This window comes from Nestor notabilis, unplaced genomic scaffold, assembly GCF_000696875.1.
Source record: "Nestor notabilis isolate BGI_N333 unplaced genomic scaffold, ASM69687v1 scaffold10029, whole genome shotgun sequence".
Lineage (NCBI taxonomy): Eukaryota > Metazoa > Chordata > Aves > Psittaciformes > Psittacidae > Nestor > Nestor notabilis.
This window is the reverse complement of record NW_009942367.1, coordinates 25074-47355: the sequence shown is the minus strand read 5'-3', so window position 1 is coordinate 47355 and position 22282 is coordinate 25074. Positions and strand designations below refer to the sequence as shown.

Below are 22282 nucleotides of genomic sequence, written 5' to 3'. Positions count from 1 at the left end.
ACGACTCATTCCAGATGAAACAGCTCAATTAATTGTTGACAATTCACTGGTGCTCCTAATTGCAATACTTCAGAGACTGCCAAGAAAATGCTGAATGAGACCAGTGTGGGATCCAGGCAAACTGTATATACACAAAATAAGTTAAATAAAAATGTATGCATAAAGTTTTAGCTGACTGAAAAGCAAGCAAAGGCAGACCAAGATGCAAGCAGAAGAGCAACTTGCCCTCTAGTGCCAGCAGTTACTCCCCAGTCAGTCATTCACCTCCTACACCTACCTGGACATGGAAGGGTCGACTGAGAGTGAGGATGGATAGGGCTGCCTGAATCCACTCGAGATGGGATATACAGGCTGACCTTGCCTGAGGTCACAGAAGAAAGGAACCCATCAATCATATGATATGGTATTCAATAGTTACTCTAGAGTTACAAGCACTTGATGGGAACTCACTACCAGTCACAAATAAATAGTAATAGGTAAAACTTTCAAGAGTTCTGCTGTATGCAAAGATAATGAATACTTGAACGCCTTGGGCTTTTTCCCTTGCTACTGGGAGATCCCCAGTCCAGGCTTCCACTGGGGAAGAAAGCAAAACAACCAGCCTTCCTCCCCAAAGCACACATGCACACACACACACTCGCATGCACATTCCTCCACCTCTATCCTTCTCTCGCCTAGTTTTAAAAGCACTGGAATCAGATTTGGTTAACTAGCTCTTAGGAAATGGGCATCTCACTCCAAGATGTTCTACTGCAGATCACTCAGACTGTGAGTTATTAAGCTAATAAAACTGTTCAAAAGGTTTTCTAAGTCTTCGAAAACTTGGGACTCTCCCATTTGCATCTGCTACAATGAGGTACAAGTGGGCAGCTTTTCTAAAAAAGTAGAAGTTCATTTGATTAAAAAACCCAAAAAACAAAACAAACCCCAAAACCCAACCACAGTCACCTGGAAGCCCACAACAACACAAGTCCATCTTAACTACTTAAGGAGCAAACTTTCCAATCCATTAGCAAAAGCTTGTGAGAAATTCTTACCTTCTTTATACTCCCACATATACGAATATTTTGTCACCAGCCTGTCATTTGGACTCTCTAATTTTTTCATCATCATCATTAGATTTTGGTTACTTTCAGTTAGCAATGGTTCAGGTTGTGACAACGATCAATACCCTGAAGTAGTATGCTATGATAATGCAAACAAATGCTAGTTCAGCCCAAATACCTGAAACAGCCCAGAAAGATCACTGCACACATCAATCCTATTCAGTCAGTTATGTTTTGACTGGCAGATCAGCTTTCAGAGGGGAAAAAACCAGATACTGGTTCAGGATACAGGTTTCACATTTGGATTACATTACTGGAAATGAGCAGTGCTCAAAGAGAAGGGGAAAAAAAAGGTAAAAGAAAATAGTGGAGGTCTCAGCAGTGCTACTGCACAGAAGGCAGCTGGAAGCTGTATAGCATAAGGGATGGTGGGTATGTCCCCCGAACATGTCTTATGAGATCGGATCTTGTCTCTCCTCTTCTCTTTTCCCCCTTCCCTCCCCAAAGACTCTGTATTAAGAAGCCATTCAGAAGAAATGATTGACCACATCTGGAAAATGCCTGCCAGGAGCTGTCTGGTGGTGGTGGTGGAGGTGGGGACTTAGCTGAGGAGCAATGAATGGGGAGAAGAGGGTATGGGGCAAAATTATTTGAAAAACTAGTCAGATACTTCCATATTTTAGTTTGGTTTCTGATAATAATTTGTTCAAAAAAGGCACTTTTTGCTGCACTTCCTGAGAGATTTGACAGCAATACAGCATTTCACCATCTTCTGCTCTCTACTTTCTCTGTGTGTTGTCACCTGGACCACGTTCCCCTCCCATAAAGACATCAAAAAATACCCCCCCTGCATCACTTGTTGTGCAGGCACAGACTAGTCAAGATACAGATTCAAAAGCACCAAAATTGTTGCAGAGTTTCCTTATTCCCTGCTCCGACAGCACTGAGGGCAAGTACCTCTCTACCCCAAGCAGACATGAAGCATCCTGCCAAATCAATTACTCTGAAAATACCATGCGTTTCCTCCAGAAGGAAAATGACACCCTGAGTGGCAGAGAGAGAACCCGAGAGTGGTAGTATTAGCAAGAGCAGCAAAATCTCCCAATGACAGAGGCTTCCCTCCATGTAGAAAGTGTAAAAAGCAGCAGACTACAGAAGTTTGTTCTCCATTTGGGTGCAGTTTCAAGATCTCCACACACACACACACTTCAAAGTTCTTTCTCCCCTCAGTAATTGCAATTTTGTTTATTAAAAATTTACATTTAATTCCTTGAGAAGTGTTTTCTGCTATCTTTCCAAATGCCAAGAGCCACAAATCTGAGCCATAAGAAATATATAGACTTCAAAGTGAAATCTACACACTTCAATTTCTGTATGTGTTCAAAAACCAGATTCAATTCATTTCAAAGATCGACATTTTTTGATCTTTTCAACTAAAATAACATAGTAATTTCTTACTGCAGCAACATTCTGATTTTGTAAATGCTGCAATTGATTCAACAACAGAAAATGGTGTGAACATGCGCCTTTGTCTGAAAAGAAGCTAAAAGATCTTACCAGCCAAGAGGTGGTGTTATCTGTCCAACCCCCCCTGGAGACAAGGGATAGAAGGTAGGGAGATCAGGAGCTGGAGGATGCCTGGACATGCCTGTTAAAGAGCACAGAAGAATAAATGACTTTCCCCTCAAAATACTACATGTGAGCTACAGTTCACAGCTAACACGTTCAAAGCTATGATGGAATTAGGGCTCTGGGTAAGAGCTAACCACCTTCCTGGTTAGTGTTAAAAGCAAAAGGCTACCCATAGCACCTTAAAAATAATAAATAACTTGCACATGATATTACAGTTTGAAGTGAAATACTGGAAAAAACAAAGCGGAAGGAGGAAATAAATGTACAGGCCAGTACTCGTGCAAGTTTATATCTCCTGCAGACTGTGTTAGGCAATACTGTCCTCTCAACGGTTTTGCCAAACCCAGCTGGATCCTGAAGATCTCTTCTTACACAGCATGAAACAAGACGAAAATAAAGTGTTGTCAAAGAGGCAGCACAGCAGAGCTATTAGATTAGGTAAATTGCTACTTGTACATTTTCACACGTTCCCTTATGGATTCACAGATTTTGGAAACTTGCTACCATGGAGGATCAGTGGTTAATTAAGAATCATTTTCAGGCCTGTAATGGTCACACTTGATATGATTCATTTGGCTTCCAATTGTCACTCCAGCTCCAACTAAGCTCTTCATCAAGTTGACTCCTGTGGGCTCCAAGGTCAATCTGTTTTGCACTGGTAGTATTTTTGGAAAAATAAGAGTCCCATCAGGAACGATCCATCGGCTCACATTCCCCAGAACACTGAGTCCTACAACTGCAAGAATCACCTCAAGATTAAAGCTAATCCTTGTCCCAAAAGGGTCTGTGGTCTCCATTCTTCACCTAAACCTTGTGCCCCCAGGAGACATGGAATTACAGTTGCAGAGGCCACAAAGACATCGGTTTATTTAAATGTGTTTGGGGAAGAGGGGGCTGAAGCAGAAGGAATTGTTAAGTCTACTTCACATGTTAAATCAGCTGCTTTAAAAGGGTATTAAATATTTATGTGGTGACACTCCAAAGGTCCAAGACTGAGTGTGTGCTACCTTGAGACTTGGTTTATAGATTGATGCTACCGATTTATTCCCCACCCCGTTTGTATTTAAATCTTCTGAATTTAATTACAAGATTTGAAGAATATCCTTCAGGACCATGTACAGGAAAGAACAGAAAAAAATACTGGTGGTGTCACTGTCTCAAAAATATTAAATTCCCAGACTTGGGACCACGACCTGGCTGAGGTTCGGATTTCTGTCCAGCTGTCTTTTCAAAGGTGTAAAAAACAGCTGGTGGCTGACAGGAGAGGGAACATTTACGTATCCCTGGGTTTTTATGTGAGAGGGAATGCTCTTTCAGAGCAGTTTAAAACAACCAAAACATAACAAAAGCAAAGGTGAACACCAAGCCCAGCATCTCATCTCTCTTGTCTCTGGTGATGGCTGATGCTCCTGGGAGTGCTAACACGACCCTGCCTATGCCAGACTATGCCAGACCAAGTTCTGCATAGGGAGTCGGGCAGCTCCTTCCCCCAAATCCACATTTCTGACCCTCGGAGACAATACTGCTCTCTCTGCACTAACACAAAGTGACTGTCATTAGTCCAAAACTTCTGGCCTCTTATGGGGGGGCTGCCCACTACCTAATGCCCACCAGGAACACATGCAGCTACTGAACAGGCAGCGCTCTCCAGAGCAAGTTCTTGTGCATGAAAGGGTTAAGGAAAAGAAAAAGGGAGGGGGAGGAAGGGGGATAAAGAAGGGTTAAGAAAGAAGTGACCACCTTTAGCAAGGCAGTGGCTGTGTGACCATCCCAAAGTGCCTGCGGTGCAAGGGGCAGTGCTGTGGGCAGGGGCATTTTGGTGGGAGGAGGGCACCCTGGCATCAGGGCTAGGGCATCAGGGCAGTGCCTCATTCCAGGCCCACGGTGGGAGGTGAGCATAGAAACAATGGTTGGAGCCATCTGGCAGAGGACCCAAGGGAAACAAACAAAATCCTCTCTGCAGCAACTGCATGGGCCACTTTACTGGGGCTGCTCCCACATGCCAGCGGCGCTGAAACGGGAAGTACGGAAGGACCACACACATCAAGGAGACCACCACAGCCACAACCAGAAGTCTCCATCCCACGTTATCCGTCCCATCTTCACCAGACACTGAGCAAAGGGACCAAGAGCCCACTCAGGAACACCAGATGGGCACAAGCTTGGCACCAGAGATGTCCCTGGCTGCCCCCAAGCAGAGCCCCTCTTGGTGCTTAGGGACCTTCAGGAATGGGTATGTGAGTGGTGGGATGCAGCAGGGCTGGGTATGCGAGATGGCGAGAAAGGGCAGAAGGCAGAAAAAGCAGCAGAAAAAACAAACCAGATGTTGTTCAGGTCGGGTGGGCTGGACAGGAAGGAGTACATGATTCTATGATTATGATAGGCTGGGGTGAAGGCAAAGAACTGGGGTGCAGGAGGGCAAACCCATCATGCAGTAGGTGAAAACCTCTTGAGCTCATGAACTGCAGCAGTGGGGTGTGCCCCAGACGCTGTAGCCAGCTTGGGCAAAAGGTGGAAATCCCTTTCTCTAATGTGCAGCACCCCTAAGATTTCAAGGAATGAGCAATAATAGCCACCCTTCTCCTGGGCACTTAAACAAAGGAGAAAGACAAATGAGGACAGGAGGTCTCCATTTGCTTCTTTCAACTCTGAAAACTACATTATACATATTTATAGGCCAGGCTTTCCAGGCAGAGTGTTTTTTTATTCCCCCTCCCTAAAAAAACCCAACCAACTAACCAACAAAAACCAAAACACACACAGAGCCACACGGCCATGGTACCTTCTGAATGTAGCCCATGTTATTGTCTGTGTAGCAAGGCCAAAATAAAAACAGGGCATTCAGGGAAAGTCAGAACTAAAAGAAGTCTCTCTCCCTGAGCGATGGTGGCTAGACTCCTCTCCAGAAAAATGGGACATCTGTGCACGTGCATGTGTGCCCAGGTAAAGCAGAGCTTCATGATCTTGTCAACTAGGTGGGACATGTGAGTGCTGGAAGAGGCAGGGAGACGCACCCTCCAGGACCAGTCCTGACATCCGGACTTCACGCCCATGAACAGATGTCATGACTACAGCAAATGCCTCCATAAACCCTCTGCTCCCTCTCCTTCCCTCCTGGCTACCAGCTCTCCTGCATAGGCTTTTCCTCCTCAGGCACTTACACAGACACCTGCTCAGATCCATGCCGGCCAGGATCAGTCTGCCCCTTGCACCTCCCCAACAACCATCATGTTCCTCCCAGCTCCTGCATCCCAGTGCAAGCAAGCACACCCTCCCCAGCAGACCCCTGCGCTCACCGGGGCAGGAGGTCTCAGCACAGGCTGGGCATGGCACCTTGGAGGTTGTCGGTACTTCCTGGGGTTTGCAGACCACCCTGGAGAGGGGCTGGTCTGACACTCCCAGTTGAGGATCTGGGGGACTTTGTTTGGTGGTGAGGCACTGGAAAAGGTTGCCCAAAGGAGTGGTAAATGCTCCATCCCTGGCAGTGTTCAAGGCCAGGTTGGACAGAGCCTTGGGTGACATGGTCTAGTGCGAGGCGTCCCTGCCCATGGCAGGAGGGTTGGAACTAGATTATCTTAAGGTCATTTCCAACTCTAACTTTTCTATGATTCTATGATTGATGTTTCTGCATCTGCAAGCCTTGGGCACCACACGGGACAGGACAGGCTCACCTTGTTTGGAGTTGACGTCAGAGGGGATATGAGATGGGTGCGACCCTGGGGAAAAGTGCTCATCGCTGTAGGTGATAAGGGGGGTGAGAGGGTGAACCGCATGAGAAGGCTGTACCACTGGCACCTTGTTTGACTGCAAGAGAAGAAAGAAATTAAACTGTGTCAGTGAGGTTGGGCTTTCTGCATTAAAAAAAATCCAAACAAGCAGCAAACACTCCCAAAATGCAATTTTACATATCTGCATTACTGAAAGCTGGGGGAACAGATGGACAGACATGACATTGGGGCTGCTGGATGGCAACCGGGTTTGCTACCAGAATCGGCATCCTTGAACCACTGGTGCCTGAGGAGGGATAAGGGCATTGAGGAAGTGCATGGAAATGGGTGGCGGCTGGGAACAGGAGGAAAGGCATTTGGGAAACAGGGAGATGGGGCGGGGGAAGCACTGGCCAGAGAGCCACAGGGCGGGAGGAGCACCACATTGCACACCAAGGGCTGTGAATGAAGGATGGCAGAGCCAGCAGCAGCACTGAAGAAACCCTTTGGTTATGGGATAAGACTTAAAAGTACTCAAAGGTTAAAAGTGCAGGTTGGCCATATCTTCAGTCGAGCAACATGAGCTTCATCAACTTTGCTCCTCCTCTCCATCACTCTCCTGCACAGTCACAAGACGGCTCAGCTGGGACTGCCCCCCCCCATTGCCAAAGAGTATGGCGGGTTTTTTCCCTTCCAGTCTGGCTGAAATCTCTTGGTCTGCACAGCATGTAACTGAAAAAAACACCCTTGAAAGCCTGATTTCATATGTAAGTGGTTTGCAGTAGCCTCTCAGGGGGGTCAGTTAGGGAGGAGATCCTCTGACCACCCAGAAACAGCTGGGCAGCCTCTCACCACACGATGCCAAGGGGGGTCCCAAAATGGATGCTGTAAGGTGGTGTCCATGCCGGCCAAGACACATGCTTCCCATCAGCACTTCCCACAGAGGCTCAGGTAAGGGGTTACTCAGCAGGAGGGAGGGAGGTCACTCAGCATGAGGGAGGGATGTCACCCAAAATCACACTCTTTTTGATCAAGGCTGCAAGACAACAGGACTTGTTCGTCCCCACAAAATGCTGCTGTATTAACACTGCTTAAAACACAAGTTGTTCTTCCTGTGGTGGGAGACAAGCCAGAGCAATGGTGCCACTGTGTAACAAGCACTCCTCATTTGTACCCCAGCAGCCTAACCTGCCCCTAGCAAAATTAATTATGGCATAAAAAGGTGTTAATTAAAATCTAAATAAGGGGGGGGATGGACACACACACACACAAAAACGCTTTCCTTCATACAGAAACGCTGATAAAACTCAGCAAGGACAGCCTATCAAATATAAGGAATGAAGAAAAATATTAAGAGCCCAATGAAATTCATTTTCTTTGCGTTCACTACTGAAATCCCAGCACCAACAGATGTTAGGACAACACTCCCTAAGTAAAAACCCAGGATTTCTCTGGACTTCTGGAAGCAGAAGGGTTATTAAACGGACAACTCAATTTATTGTTAAGGCTGGCAGGAGTAGAGGAAAGGGAGCAAATGGGAACCAGTGCAGCATTTTCTGCTTGCCTTGTTTCCAGAGCACCACCTTAAGGAACTTGCATTAGCAGGCAGTATCTTCTTAATGTCTGACCTATCCCTCCAGTCATACAGCTCAGAATCTCGTGCCATGAATTTTTGCTAAATTATGCTATCCTTGCTCTCCTCTTAATTTTACGGTTTTCAACACAGATTTGCTTTCCTGTGGGAAAGAGATAAGAACCTGAGGATTTTAATTTAAGCTTCGGCCTTGTCTTATATTTTGCAAGATGGAGAGAGAAAGCAGCGCTAGTAGGTGTTTTAAAGCCAACAAGCATTAGGTCCATTTTTGTGACCAAATAATAAAGGCAATATGAATTCTCAATAATACCTGTGAGTTGAGTTGTAAAGGGGATAGCTCATATTGCTATTCATCTTCCCTGTCTCTACAAATTCAACAAAAAACAGATGCCAACAAATTTCATATGATTTACAAATCAGGCCTTAGTCTTTTGCTACGAGGCTCGCAGGCCAGCCCACCATTCAGCAATTACTTTATCAACAACAAACTATATATTATGAATAAAGATCAAGCAATAGATGTATTTAGGTCACACACATGCAGCTGCTAATCAGCATTAATTTCTCGGAATTTAGTAATTAACATTCTGTATTATACTGGATGTAATTGTCATGCACGCCCCTGGTATCAGGGTTACTTGCTTTCAGAAATCATCCGTTTGTACTTCGAGCAAGCCAATCCCCGTACCCCCTCGCTCGCCAGCATCCTGGAGATTTTATTTTCTTTTCTAATTCTCAGCACCTTATCCCCTAAGCCCACAGCAGCGGCTTTCAACGGGCGAAGGAACCGTGAGAAGTCATGAGAAAAGCAAAACGCTTGTCAGCGGGCTTAAAATTAACATATAAACGGGCCGTATCTCCATTAAGAGCATTTGGGGGTCTGCAGAGCCAGAAACAGGGGGGGGAATAGTAACAATAAGTAATATTAATAATAATAACAATAACAACAACATCAGTTAGAACAATAATTCTAGTAATCTCTTCAGCCCACCTGTCCCACACCACTTTGGGAGGACCTATGGAGCTCCGGCAGCTAAATTCTGCTGGGTACCCAGGTGTGTCTCCAGACAGGGGCACAGACTGAGCTTCCCCCTTCCCTGTGGTCCCACCAAGATGATCACAGGGACCGATGGGGAGAAAACGCAAGGCAACACATGCAAAATGAAACCAATATGAGAAAGGCCTGAGGACATGTTCTGCAAATGCCCTACAGACTAAATCAGTACTGCTATGGCACCTGCCCTACACATCAACCCAGGCGGGTTATCTGGGCCCTCCTCCTAGAGACTAAGATCTCGTATGCAGACCTGGATGCCCCTCTTGGGGTCAGGGGAGGAACAGGTTGGCCCCACACACCTCATCCAGTTCCATGGTGCTGGCCTGCACCCTTCACCCTGGGGATATCTGGACTGGGGACAATGCCAAAGCCTCTTCCACTGCCTACTGCCCCAAAGGCTTTTCAGGGCTGCGTGACACAGCCAAAATCCTACTTCTCGCTGAGGTACAAGGCAATGCTGATTAGACTCCTATTGCAGCCCAGTATCTTTGCCCATAGGCTTCGTCCTCCCCCCACAAACATGCCATTCCTACTCTATGTCTCTCCTAATCCTCTGATGATGGCGCATACGCCTGCAGAAACCCTTGAGCAACTGCCAGAGACCTGAACCCAGGGACCACCAATCTGGGTCAATGTGATCTCCATGCAGAGGGAGCTCAGCCCCCCATGCTTCTCTCAGCACCTGTCAACCAAACCAGCAACCACCACAGCTCTCCCCAGCACACTGGTCACATTTATATCTAATATAGGCACAGTTCACCAAGCACCTTTTCTCCTCAACACAACCATAACATCTCCTGCAAAACCCAATTGGTCCACATGCCTTCAATGAGACAATCACATAATTACCCATTGTCCTACATGAGGTTCTTCAATTCAACAGAAATTATACCCACCTACTGAAGCCTAGTATTTTGGTGCACATTGGTACCTAAGCAATTTCTAGAAATACAGTAAAGCAGATGAGGATGCAATTCTCATATCCAAGACAATCTGAAGAAGTTAGATGTTTGATGAAACAGTTCCTAACACAGCCCTGATGTGGCATATGTGGGCTGCGACCACACCACATCAGTTTAGTCCCATTCATTAAACTCTGGGCCTAAGCTTCTTCACATGACCTGGAAAGTAAAGGAAATTGAACGTACAGCCTAGCTCAAGAGCTGCGCTTTGGAAAAAATAAATAACTAAGAGCAAGGACCTGCAGGTTACAAACCTGAAGACCTCCTTTAAGGCACCTTGTCACACGTGTGTCATAGCCTGTTATGACATTAAAGGTTAACGACAAAGGCATCACCCATGCCTGCTGGCCTGGGGGCACCCAACTGTGCTCTACAAGCCAGCTCAAAGGGACACTTGCCTACAAGTGACCAAACCTTGGTGGCCTCCTTCTCAGAGGCCGTTTGCCCATGTGGGCTCCAGACCCACTGCACAGTCTTGCCACACTGCCTGTGGCAGCATAGAATTATAGAATGGTTAGGGTTAGAAGGTTCCAACTCCCTGCCATGCACAGAGACAAATCCTTTCGGAACTGGCCTTGCACTCAAGACACCTCTCCCCAGCCCTCCGGGGGCACTTCTGCTTGAACATTTGCTCATCAGCTTGGCCTTCACAGTCGGTATCTTATTTTGCCCTAGCACATGCTCAGATGGAGGTAAGGCAGCACAGGCAGGGGATGGACCCCAGCAGAGATACCAACAGGGCAAACAGGCAGGGCTGGGAGAATATACATGTGCTGGAGACAGCAAAAGCCAAATTGTTTGGCCAGTCAATAGTAGGATGAAGCTGCTATTTGGTTTTATGACTGACCTGAAAAAAAAACCCATATCCCTAATAAAACAATGATGAGCTAAGGATAAGAGCTCGCAGGGAAGAGGATCCTGACCCAGCAGTAGGCATTACCCCAGCAGATGCTTCACCATGCACTGGACACCACTTTAAAAGTATTGCTGTCTTAAAGCACGGCAGGAACAACCACCCAAGTTGGTACAAGATCAAATGTTTCCCTTGCAAACAGCAGTGATGGTCTGTAAATGGGAAAGCTTGAACTGTACTCGGACATTTCAGTCAGGACAAGGATGGGGGAAAGAAATCCCCCAGCCATTGCATTGGCACAGCTGCTGCCATGCAGCTGGGAAACCCCTGAAGTGCTCTGCATGGCAATGCTATACCTGGATCCACAGAGCTACTCACCATTTAAAACGTGCGCCTGGGCTCTCATCCGAGGAGTACGCGTTGAGACAGTTTAATCTCTGGTGACTTGATGGTGAAACCCTGCATATCATATTTGGTCTGAATCCAGGGAGTTTTCCCTCATTTTTACATGCTTCTAAAGAAAAACACAGAACTCAAGCCCCACTCCAAACACTAGCTAACACTCCAGTGAAGGCCTGCATCTGTAAAGTATCCTATATGCAACAAGTGTGCAAAAACTACAAAAAGCCTGAGACAACCATAGCAAAAATGGCTGCAGGTCAGTGCCAGGCGAGGCGGGTGGCTGTGAGCTCCCACTGGAGCTGGGGGGACCATTTGTTCCAGCTGCTGCACAGAGTTAAATTAACAACCCTTCAAAGGACACGCATCTACAGAGGAGGTTTGCAGAGAACCATGAGCAAGTGAACCTGTGCACACAAGACCCAAGCATCCCTGGGTCAACACCCAAAGAGGTGCTGGGTGTGGTTTTGTCTTGTTTTTCCTCTTTAAACACAAAGGTGCTTCTAGGAAGCCAAAAAAGGCCCCAGCCTGTCTACTTTTCTTCTCCTGACAACAAGTTGTGCATTGGGTACAGGCACTAGCAGATGGTCTTCTCAATTCAGACTAAAATAAGCCAAACAGAAAAAAAAAAGACAACAACCAAAACTTAATGGAGAAATGCATGCATTCCCTTTTGTTCCTGAAAGAGGGGGTCATTTTGAAATAACATGGCTTTGAGATTTTGACAACTAATGTTAAATTCAGGGGGAAAACACAAAAACACAGAGCTCCTCCAAAAAATCCCCAAAGCAACCCCAAACCATCCCACTATTGCTGTTGCAGTACCTCAAAATAAAAGGACCAATGACTTGTTGGAGGATGAGGATACCTTGACCTGAAGAAGCAAGAAAAATCCATCCCTTTTTTAGCCTATTTAACTTCTAGTTTCTAGAGCCCTGAAATCATCCTTAGACAGATAGTTTTTAGCAAACCCAGAAGACAGCAGTTTTAGTTGTCCTCTCAAAACAGCGATGGCATTTAAACTAACTCTGCATTTATCACTTTGCTGACCAGCTGTTCCAATAAAAATGCAAGATCAAGAAGAATGTAGTTTTGGAGCAAAGTCAAAACCAGGCCCTTGTCCAGGTTCATCATGGACAAGCTTTAGCACAGGGGGTAGAAGAGGAAATACCAGTAAGATGTTTTGGCCAGGACTAGTTACCAATAGATGAAACAAGCTCATCAACACCAGCAATAATTGCAATTATAGTTTGCCACCTCCCTGGGAGCTATCGTACAATCTCTTTCCATAGGCAACTTTGTAGAGATGTAGCAAGCTTGATATATAGAGAGCTCAGTTTACCCCCCGTCCCCAAACCATTTATTTAGAGCAAATAGTTTTATGTCCAAAGCCAAGCTGCTTCTACCTCCTGATGCCAGAGATCATTTATGCTTAATTTTTAAAACCTTCTCCTATTCTTAAGACAGTACAGCTGGGAAAATGACATAAAAGGTATGGGGGTGCTGGATTTGAAACCTCTTAGCCTCACCTGAAGCTAAAAGTAGCAGGGATGGGAAAGCACACCCACAGCAACACCCTGCTCACAGGAAACAGGGGCTTAGAAATATTGTGATTTATGAAAGCCAAATAAAAAAGGCGCAGTCTTTTCACACTGCTTCACAACTCGGAAATGGGAGACCATTTATCTCACTGACCTTTCGTGCTTACAGTCAGCAGGGTGACACCCTAGGGACTCACCACAGTAAGAAAGCAAAGCGAAACGCTATATTCACATTGATGCGAAGCTTTACAGCTTTAAAACTGCTAATATTTGTTCAGAACAAAACTAGAATCAAAATCAACATTTCAGGGGATAAAGGGATAGCTTGGCAAGGTCAGAAAAAAAGTCCTTCTGGTCCCCTTTTTCCTCATGTAACATACTTCAGCGCTTTGCCATGTAACTGAGTTGTATTTAGTGCTGGAAGCCAAGGAAGGGGACAGCAAGAAAGGTACTTTAAGTAATTAGTCATTGAAAGCATCCCCCCTACCCCAGGATATATTGTATCAGGTGACCGCAGAGCCGCAGCATCCCAGGAGACCCCCAAGGGATGGAGAGAAGAAGATGCCAGGGCATCAGCAGGTCCAGGGTCCTTGCTAGAGTTTCCCATGGTTATTCATGAGCAGAAAAAGTTTGTCCCCCTTTTCCAGCTACGCAGACCACCTTCCTTTTTGGGAAGCCCAGCAGCAGGTGGCTGTGGCTGCAACGCATGCAAAAAGCAGCTTCATGATGATGGAGCTGTGACATGGTCCACAAGCACATCAGCACCAAACGGGGTGTCACTGCTGGAAACATAGGCAGTGTACAGGATAGGCAAGAAGAGTCGGAGAAAACCATTCTGCCTGGAGCCCGAAGGGTCACGTGCAATAAAAACTTCAGTACAACAGCCAGAAGAGCATTGTAAAGAAAAGAGTAAATGCAACTTGATAAAGCGTGGAATAAACATCTGTCTTAGACAGATTACAATCACTAAGCGGATTCAGGTTAATTGCAACGTTAGTGAGAAACCACCACGCTAACAGCTTTTCTACATTCTTTTACCAACTTTCTCTCCCCCCATCCCTTCAGTCTTGGAAATTAATATAGCACAACTGTGATGGGGTTTTGCTGAAGAGTTGTAATAAGCATTTGAGTTCCCTCAAGACAACTTTAAAAACAGGGTGTTGAACCTCTGACAGAAACACACTTTCTTTCAAGTGTTCGTTAAGCACTGCCATTAAGTGATTAGAGCACGCCCAGTATTAAAATAGCTTGATTAGGAATCCCCTGCTATCTCAATTTTCTTCTCTCCCGTGTCTTCTTAATTTGTTTGTTCTTGTCTGCTCAGGAAGGCTGTTGGGAGACCTGGAGCACTCGTGAACCATGTGGGGAGCCAGGCAGGTCTTGCAAGGCTCCGATCGGGGGAGGGCAAGCCCATTTCTATTTATGTACTGCAAGTTCACATATACACAGATTATACTTAGTTTTGCACAGGCCATTAGTTTTAGATTGGCTGATTGGCATTAAATCCCCAGCAAAGCCACATGCTCGCAGGGAAAGCTTTCCCTGTTAAAATACTTTGCAATGTTCTATTTCATTCTCCAAACTCGGCAGCAGGTCCTCTCTGACGGCAATTAATTGCCAATAAATGCTCTATAATTTGCCAGACGATGCTCATTTAAGCTCTTGTTCCCCCATGACGGTCCTTTCAACTTTGCTTATCCTGAACAGTTAGTTTCCCTGTTGTAAATATGTGCACCAAGAAGCTTGCACCCAACAAGTGTCAACCTGCTGCATCAAACCACGCACTTGACCCCAGCGGTCACTAAGCACTCCCAAAACCTAGTAAATGAGACCACTGGCACTGGAAATACTCTGGATGGAGGCAGGCCCCATCCTCTACCTTGAGCAGCATCCCTGCTTCGGCCGCGTGCATCCTTGCATGAGACAGAAGCTGCTCCTGCCAGCCAAAAAGGCGTTTTCCCCCATTGCTTCCTGACCAGCCCACAGTCCTTTCTGTTCTTTCTTGGCCAAGGGGAACACAGGCACCGCAATGTTTTAACAAGCCCAAGCTCGAGCCTCTGAGTCACAGGTCTGGCTTATTAATTGCTTTGACGATAAGGACTGTGCCCTAAACCAGCAGAGAAAGCCCACAGGACATCAGAGGAACCGATGCCCGCAGCCTGGCTGCTTGCCAGGGCAGGATCAGCAGGGATGTTAGTGCCAGGGAGCCCCAGGGGTTTTGGATGGGGGAAAGCTGCTGGAGCCCATCCCAGTGTCACCTCTTATGCCGTCTTCAGCTCTTCCCTGGGGACAGAGCTGCTCTGGTTTCTGTCAGCAGAGCTGTCTGCTGAGTTAAGACAAAGACACAAGCTTGTTTTGCTTGCCTCGAGGTTATCAGGATCCCTGCTCAGAACAACTTTGGCATCTTCTCTGGGGTACTCAGACCGTGAGCTAACCATGCCTCTCCTAGGCAAAGGGATGCACTTCATAGAATCATAGAACAGTTAGGGTTGGAAAGGACAGAATCATAGAATGGTTTGCGTTGGAAAGGACCTTCAGATCATCTAGTTCCAACCCCCCTGCCATGAGCAGGAGCACCCAGTGAAATCAAGCGTGAAAACTGCTCACTACATAAGCATATAAGTTTTGTGAGACCGATGGTCTGACAGCAGCCTCTGAAGCCCAGCGTTCCTGTTCTGGCAGACAACATGCGTCACAGGATGAGATGACTTTTCCTCATCGGCCTCCTCACATCCCACAGGATACCAACCCAGGCTTCTGGGGGGGAACTAAGGAAAAAAACCATCCTGCACCCTGGCGACAGGAAGATGCCTTTCGGTATTGCACATACAGTGGATCAAAAGTGCTTGAAATAGGACCTCTCTTAAATGTATTTACATAATGTCTATGTTACAGCCTATTCAACACCACATGCCATAACAAAGACCATCAGACCAAAGACCGAGAGATGGGTCAACTTCTGTTTGAGCATCAATTTTTAAGATGTACTTAATAGAAATTTTCTTGGTTAAGAAAATGTGAGAGCATGATATGCATCCAGAAGACATCTTAGCTCTGTCTCGCAGAAAGACAAGGGCTCAGATGCCTGTGCAAGCACTTGAAAAACCTTTACATGTCCAAAACCTGTTCACCCTGCCTCCATTATTTGCAACTTACGAGGTTGACCAGGCAGCAACTGCTTACTTCTAGCAAAAAACAGATCACGTTGTGCTGGCCACGCTATTCAATGTGACTGACATTTTTGGAAGTGCTCCTGCTTTGTCTGCTTTCTAAAAAATGGCAAGGAGCCCCCACTGCTGGGGTTTTAGCCACTTGAGGGGAATTTCATGGCAGAAATGGAACAGACCTGTGCCCAGCTTGTAGCCCAACACTGGCAGCTGGGGCTGTGTGTGAGGCATTAAGGGTGGTGGGGGTAGTCAGGGCTGGGTGGGATTGATGCAGGGATCACTCAGCATATGACGGAGTATGAAAGAAGAACCAGAGCGGCCACCTTTTCCAAATTTGAGGCTCCCAGGCTCCGCTGACTGCATACACACTGGAAAAAGTTTTCAAGTAACTTCCGTGAGTCCAGCTAAACCATATTAACAGATTTATCCAATAACATGCAAATTCAGGCTTTAATGAAAGTCTTAAGTCCCTACTCTAAGTGATTTGGACTTTTCTGCTAATGGCATCTGCTAATGACCAAAGATTTAATGCATCAAGTCTTAGCATACATCAGTGCAAACAATATAATCATTTAGCAGAGGCAAAAAGTCATCTCATTAGACATCCATCACTGGATGTGGGCAAGATGGTCCAAAGGCTTAAAATAAAATATTCATTTTTAAACTAAAAAAAAAAAAAAAAAATCCCTAAAAACGTACAAATGATTAGGCCAAAAGCAGCAGCCTGCCAAAGCTTCACTAGGATTGAAAATGCAAACTGCAACGTTTATCTGGAGGTAAAACGCATTTGCAAGTACTTAATTTCTGCAGCACTGTTCCACAGAAGGCAAAACCAATTTTAACAGGAATTAAAGCAATAGGGCCCTCCAGAAACAGGATGTCTCTTAGACAGGTTATTTGAACCATCAGTAGAAGGTCACAACAGGAATTATTTCTACCACATTGTGCAAGATGAATTCAGTAGAAACAAAAATGTTGAAAAGCTACTAACTTCACTTTATACATCAGCCCCATGGGAGTTCATCATGTCAGTAAGACACAAAAACATGCCATAAAATTACATTTATGTGCAGCTAAAAATATAAAAATCAGAGCATACAGCTAAGGATCAGCAAAGAATGACTCAAGCAAGGCAATGGCTCAAAGGAGTAGGGCTGCAAACACTGTTTTGGGCCCAAACCATCGATACTGTTTCATTTGGACTCTTGGCATAAACAGGACCAATTAACCTATTGCAAAACACTGCTGGATGCTGAGCTGCTGATGCATAACCCAAATACTTCTTTAGTATTTTGTATTTTCTTCGGTTTTTTAGCCTCATTTGCCAAAGAAGATGCAAAAAAGGGATTGATGCCTCCGAGCCATGGACTGCTGATGGGAGACGACTTAGGTCAGGGGACTTCTGTAATTATAACGGGCTCATGCAAGCTGCCAGCCTGTTTTCAGGAGAAGCAGAAAAAGGAAGGGAAAAGGGGTTCCCAGGAAAGATGGAACACCCTATGTTCATGCCTGCTGTCTCACAAGGTAGCTTAGGAAAGCCTCTTTTTTCCCCCTTCCCCAAAAAGCATACATGGCAAACTCCTGGCAAGCTTTGCCTCTAGCGGAAGAAAGGAGCCAATGAAGGACCTTTGAAGGAATGGTTCTACATCAGCTTTGGAGCAAGATCAGCCTCCAAGGGCTGCTCATCCCTACCAAAACGCACCCTCATGACCCAGGAGTCAGTACCCAAAATAGGTCTTTCTCAGTGTCAATGGCATTGGCTCTCCTCCAGCTTTGCTCTAGGCCCATTCACTGCTCACGCTCATCCCTGCCCTACCACCCTGCACTCACCCCTGGGAAGCTGCCTGTAGGTCCCTGGCTGTGCTTGGCTCATTTTACCGCACAGCACCCTTGGGCTCCCCAAAACCAGGAATTTCCTTCAGTTTTCAGGCTTTACCCATGCAGGCGCGCAGCCATAGAATAGTTTGGGTTGGAAATGACCTTAAGATCATCTAGTTCCAACCCCCCTGCCATGGGCATCCTGGTCACTGACCTGAAGGCTCTCAGGTGGCTGCAGTGGCCCATGCTTGGGCAGCCCATGAGATGGGGTAGACATGGAGAAACATGGGGCTCACCTGCTCCCCCTTCCCAGCCCACTCAGTTTGGTCTGTTACTAAGCTCATTCCCCCAGTTGGCCGTGGGACTTAGAAAAAAGTTGCTGGTATGCACAACACACGTGATACCTTTTAAATCCCATGGAGGACATTTCTGCCTTCTGCTACTAATTTTTTAATTCTTTATTTTATTTTTTTTAATTCAAGACCTGTCCTTTAAAATTTAAAAATCACTCTTAAAAGGAAAAAAACACACCCAGCCCACAGGCTGGTGCAGCAGGCACCTACATCCCCATAAAAACCCTGGGCTGTGCTTTGTAACACGGGCAGAAGTCTAAATATCATTAAAAAAAAGAGCCTAAATTGCCAGATTGCCCAAGCCTCCAGTAAATCACCCTTCCAGATGGGCTTACGGCTGCACACAGAGCCCTGCTAGTAGCAACAGGTCACCCCGCAATTATATTTCAATCCTACTAAACAAACATTATATGAGAATTATGCTCAATTTCATTGAAGAGGCACTTCCGAAGTTTACCGTTGCCCCGTCATTACCAACAGTTTGATTTTTCATGCAATTAGTGCTCCCCTGTGCAATTAACTCCCCCCTGAAGCACAGCAGAGGAAGAGGTGGACAATTTCTTATCATAACTGCATCACTACTCAGAACTTTTCGTTGCAATAAAGACCACGCTCGGGAGAAATACAGCTGCTGTTGTACTCCGCAAAACACCACTAAACAATTTATCAAGGAAAAAACTAGCTCGTGCCTGGAAAGCCTGGGGAAGCATCCAGCCCTTCTCCTACCTCCGGCAGGATGGATGGTTGAGAGTGTCAGAAACGCCCAAATGCAATGCTAACCCCTTTCTTTTTTGGGGTGGACACATGAGGGATGTACATGAGACCTGCTGGCTGCACAGATGCTGCCACAGGGCAGTGGGGCAGTGAACCCTGGAACTGCTGCAGCACTCAGCATGGGCTGGCACTGGGGCTGGCACCTCAGCCAGTGTTGCTGCCACCCAGCAACCCCTCCAGCTGCCCCCACCATCCAGGAACGTGGTCAAGGTCTGCAACCCATACTAGAGAATGGAATCATTTTGATTTATCTATTTATTTCCCTTCTCCTTCTTCCTCTCTTTCCCCTGCTCCCAGCAGACTCCTTCCCCATCCCCAGCATGGTATTTCAGAGGTCAGGACTTGACCCGCCCCTCTCCCCTGTAGAGAGAGCAGGCTTTTTAGCTGGATGCTCTGGGATCTGAGGATCATCTGGATGTTGGGCAGCAGACACATATGCTCCTGCTGCAGGCCCCATGGATGCTACACACAGACACTTGTTCAGTTTGCTCAAGAGGCTGCATGTCCACAGCCAGTTGCACAGTTTGCCACATTTATTTGTGGACAGGGTAAATTTTTACTGCCCCTTTATTCAAGAAACAAGCTGAAAGATAGATTCAAGGACATCCATTTCAGACCTTTAAACAGGAATCAAATGTTCTTTTCTAAAAAAATATTAATTTTCCCCTTTCATGGCAGTAAGTGCCCTTGCTGTGTAGTATCACATGCTGATGGAGAGAAAGCTTGTCTATGTCATTCTTACTCCTAACCTGTACCTAGAAAAAGGATACCATAACCTCATTTATAAATAAAAACTACCCCAAATTTCAAGCTGTTAACATGCTTCCACCATATCACTTGGTCACAGCCAAGATGCTATCGCACCGTGAAATGCTGACAGAAGTTCCCCCTGCTTTTGTATAGTTTTGGTGCATGAAGACAAACCTGGAAAAGCATCATGCCAATCAGCCAGGCTTAGGACAGTGAGACCCCCAGCCAGAGAAAGCCCTGTGAGCCACAGGGCAAACCCCCATCACCCCAACTTCACGGGTGCAGCTTCTCATGCCACCAAACAAGCGCAGATGCAAAAATATGTGTGCATCTAATGTGGGGAAGTAGGGACAGGATTTGCTCATCTCAAACATCTCCTCCTTCCACTCACCCTCCCCAAACTTCCTGTCCACCCACACGCTGCTCATGGGGGATAACCAGTTCAAAATAAGTAATTAAATGCCAGTCTATCAAAACAGTGGGAAAACACCACCGTCTCACTGGAAGATACTGTGGGTAATTTCTCATATGCCCAGTATTTCAAAACTCACCATTTGTATCAATCGCACCAAACTGGGAGCTGAGAACATGAGGAAAGCAGCCCCTTCGGTGTAGCACAGAGATGGAGTACAGCTCTTCTCAGCATGGCACTCTCTTGTGCTAAGTCAGAGGAAGGAAATGCTGCCTCCCCCACAAATTTTATTTATTATTTTATTTTTTAGAGAAAGCACCTTTCCTCTTCAGAAAACCCAGACCAAGTGTTACATGCTCTCCACATCAAGCTAAGGCCAGGCTGCCTAATCTGTAGGTTCACTCGTTAGTGAGATAAAGGATTTCAGCGCGGTGCAGCAGCCTGGGCTGTGGGAGCTGTGGGCTGCAGGAGCGCTGCCGGCAGCAGAGTGTCACTCCTGGAGGAATGCCTGACCTTTCCTAGGGCTTTGATCATGCTGGCTCGCAGCGTGAGATAACCAGCCCTTTGCAGAATCCGGAGGTAATAAAAAAAGCAGCTTTGAGGCCTCATGTTTTTGCAGGGGAATACTTACCTGTGTTCCCAGAACACTGCCCAGTACCCACCACCACCCTCCCTAGACACCAACCTCTTTAAAGCTGAGCCTATAGCTGTCAACTAGAGGATTCACGTAAAAGCATTCAGGTGAGAGTTTTTAGCTCTTGTTACATTTCTCTTAATTGGGAATTGTACTGCTTTTACAGGAGATGCATGTACAGAGACTCAAAAAAGAGCAGAGCAGCAGAAGTAAGGTCTCCAATTAGTACACGATTAAGCTGTAAGTAGGATAATAGGAGGAGAAATTTTGTATCTTACACAAACAAGATAGCAAAAGAGATAGATAAAAGCACAGAAGGGGAATAAAGCTTTATCCCCTGTTCCCCTAGAAACACTGAACCCATCTAGAAAGGAGTGGATTTGCTGAGGGTTTATTTGTTTGTAATTATGTTAAATAGGGGTGTGTGTGTGTGTCTTTCTCAGGACAGTTCATGATGAGCAATTTAAAAAAGCCAGTGTAGCACCAGGTTAGTAAAGCGTGAAACACCTGGCTTGAATGTGCTGAATCTGTAAGTCGTAATTAGATCAGTCTTGAATACTTCCTTTAAAGTGTCTATGCAAGCACCACATCCCACCCAGCCTGCTTTTGGTCACCTACCTAGAGAAGTTCACAGATCTTCTCAAAGCTAGGGTTATTGTTTGTTTTGCTTTGTTTGGGACATTGCAGTACTGTCCCCAGAGTTGGAGCTACAATTCCTTGGTGCTCTCTGCAGGTTGTATGTGAGGCATGGGGCTCGCTTTGGAGCACTCCTCCGCTGCAAGCAGGCTGATGCCAAACCGAGCAGACCTGGATAAGTGACCCCTCTGGGGGGGAAAAAAGTTGTGCTCAGCTATGCTGTCTTCCTCACGGGGTTAACTATGTAGATTTCAGATGGAAATTTTACTTTAGGGCAGGCTTTATGGTATTAAGAGTCTCTTTTTCAGCCTTCTGAAATTTCATATGTATACATGCTAGAGCTCTCTCATCTCTGTTAATTGGGTTTTGTGGAATTTCGAGGCCTGGGGGCCAAGGGGGGAGGGCTGCTGATTAAAGCGCACTGTGCAGAAGTGGATGCAGAAGTGTTGCACAGTAACAGGAGGGAAACTGAATTCCTCTGAGCTACCTGCCTTCACGTGCACACCCCGCCTGCCACTGTGGGGGAATCCTGTCTTTCTCCCTAGCCTTCCTGAGGATGCAAGGATGGCTCCTGCCCCCTCTGATGGGCATCATGGACAGGATGCTCACCCCCTCTTCTCTGGTTGTGCAAATCAGTTTTAGAGATTTCAAGGCCACTCTGCAGCTACATTTGCTTATTGTATGGTGCCTGTGTCCTTGTGGCAGACCCGAACAGGGCCGTCTCCCCACAGCCCTAACCCCAAAGCAGTGGAGACAGTGGGCACTCTGACCTACACACTTCAGGACCATAAAGGAGGAATAAAAGAATGCTTAATCTCCCTTTATCCCATTTCATTACCCAGCATGTACATGTGTGTCAGAATTTGTCAGACTGCGATGCCTGAATTGAGGAGACAAGATTTGCATGTGTGCATGTGTGTGTGTCTGTCCCCACAATGAGGGCACAG

At 46.2% G+C, this 22282-nt stretch overlaps 1 protein-coding gene across 1 annotated transcript in view; it reads right to left on the bottom strand.

Moving 5' to 3' along the window:
- LEF1 (lymphoid enhancer-binding factor 1) overlaps positions 1-22282 on the bottom strand; it is a 69228-nt gene that overhangs the window by 21905 nt on the left and 25041 nt on the right. The window contains exons 4-5 of the mRNA XM_010021367.1: positions 6350-6482; positions 2604-2694 (exon numbers count right to left, since the gene is read on the bottom strand). Of these exons, the coding sequence (XP_010019669.1) occupies positions 2604-2694; positions 6350-6482 (224 nt within the window). The remainder of the gene's footprint in view (positions 1-2603; positions 2695-6349; positions 6483-22282) is intronic.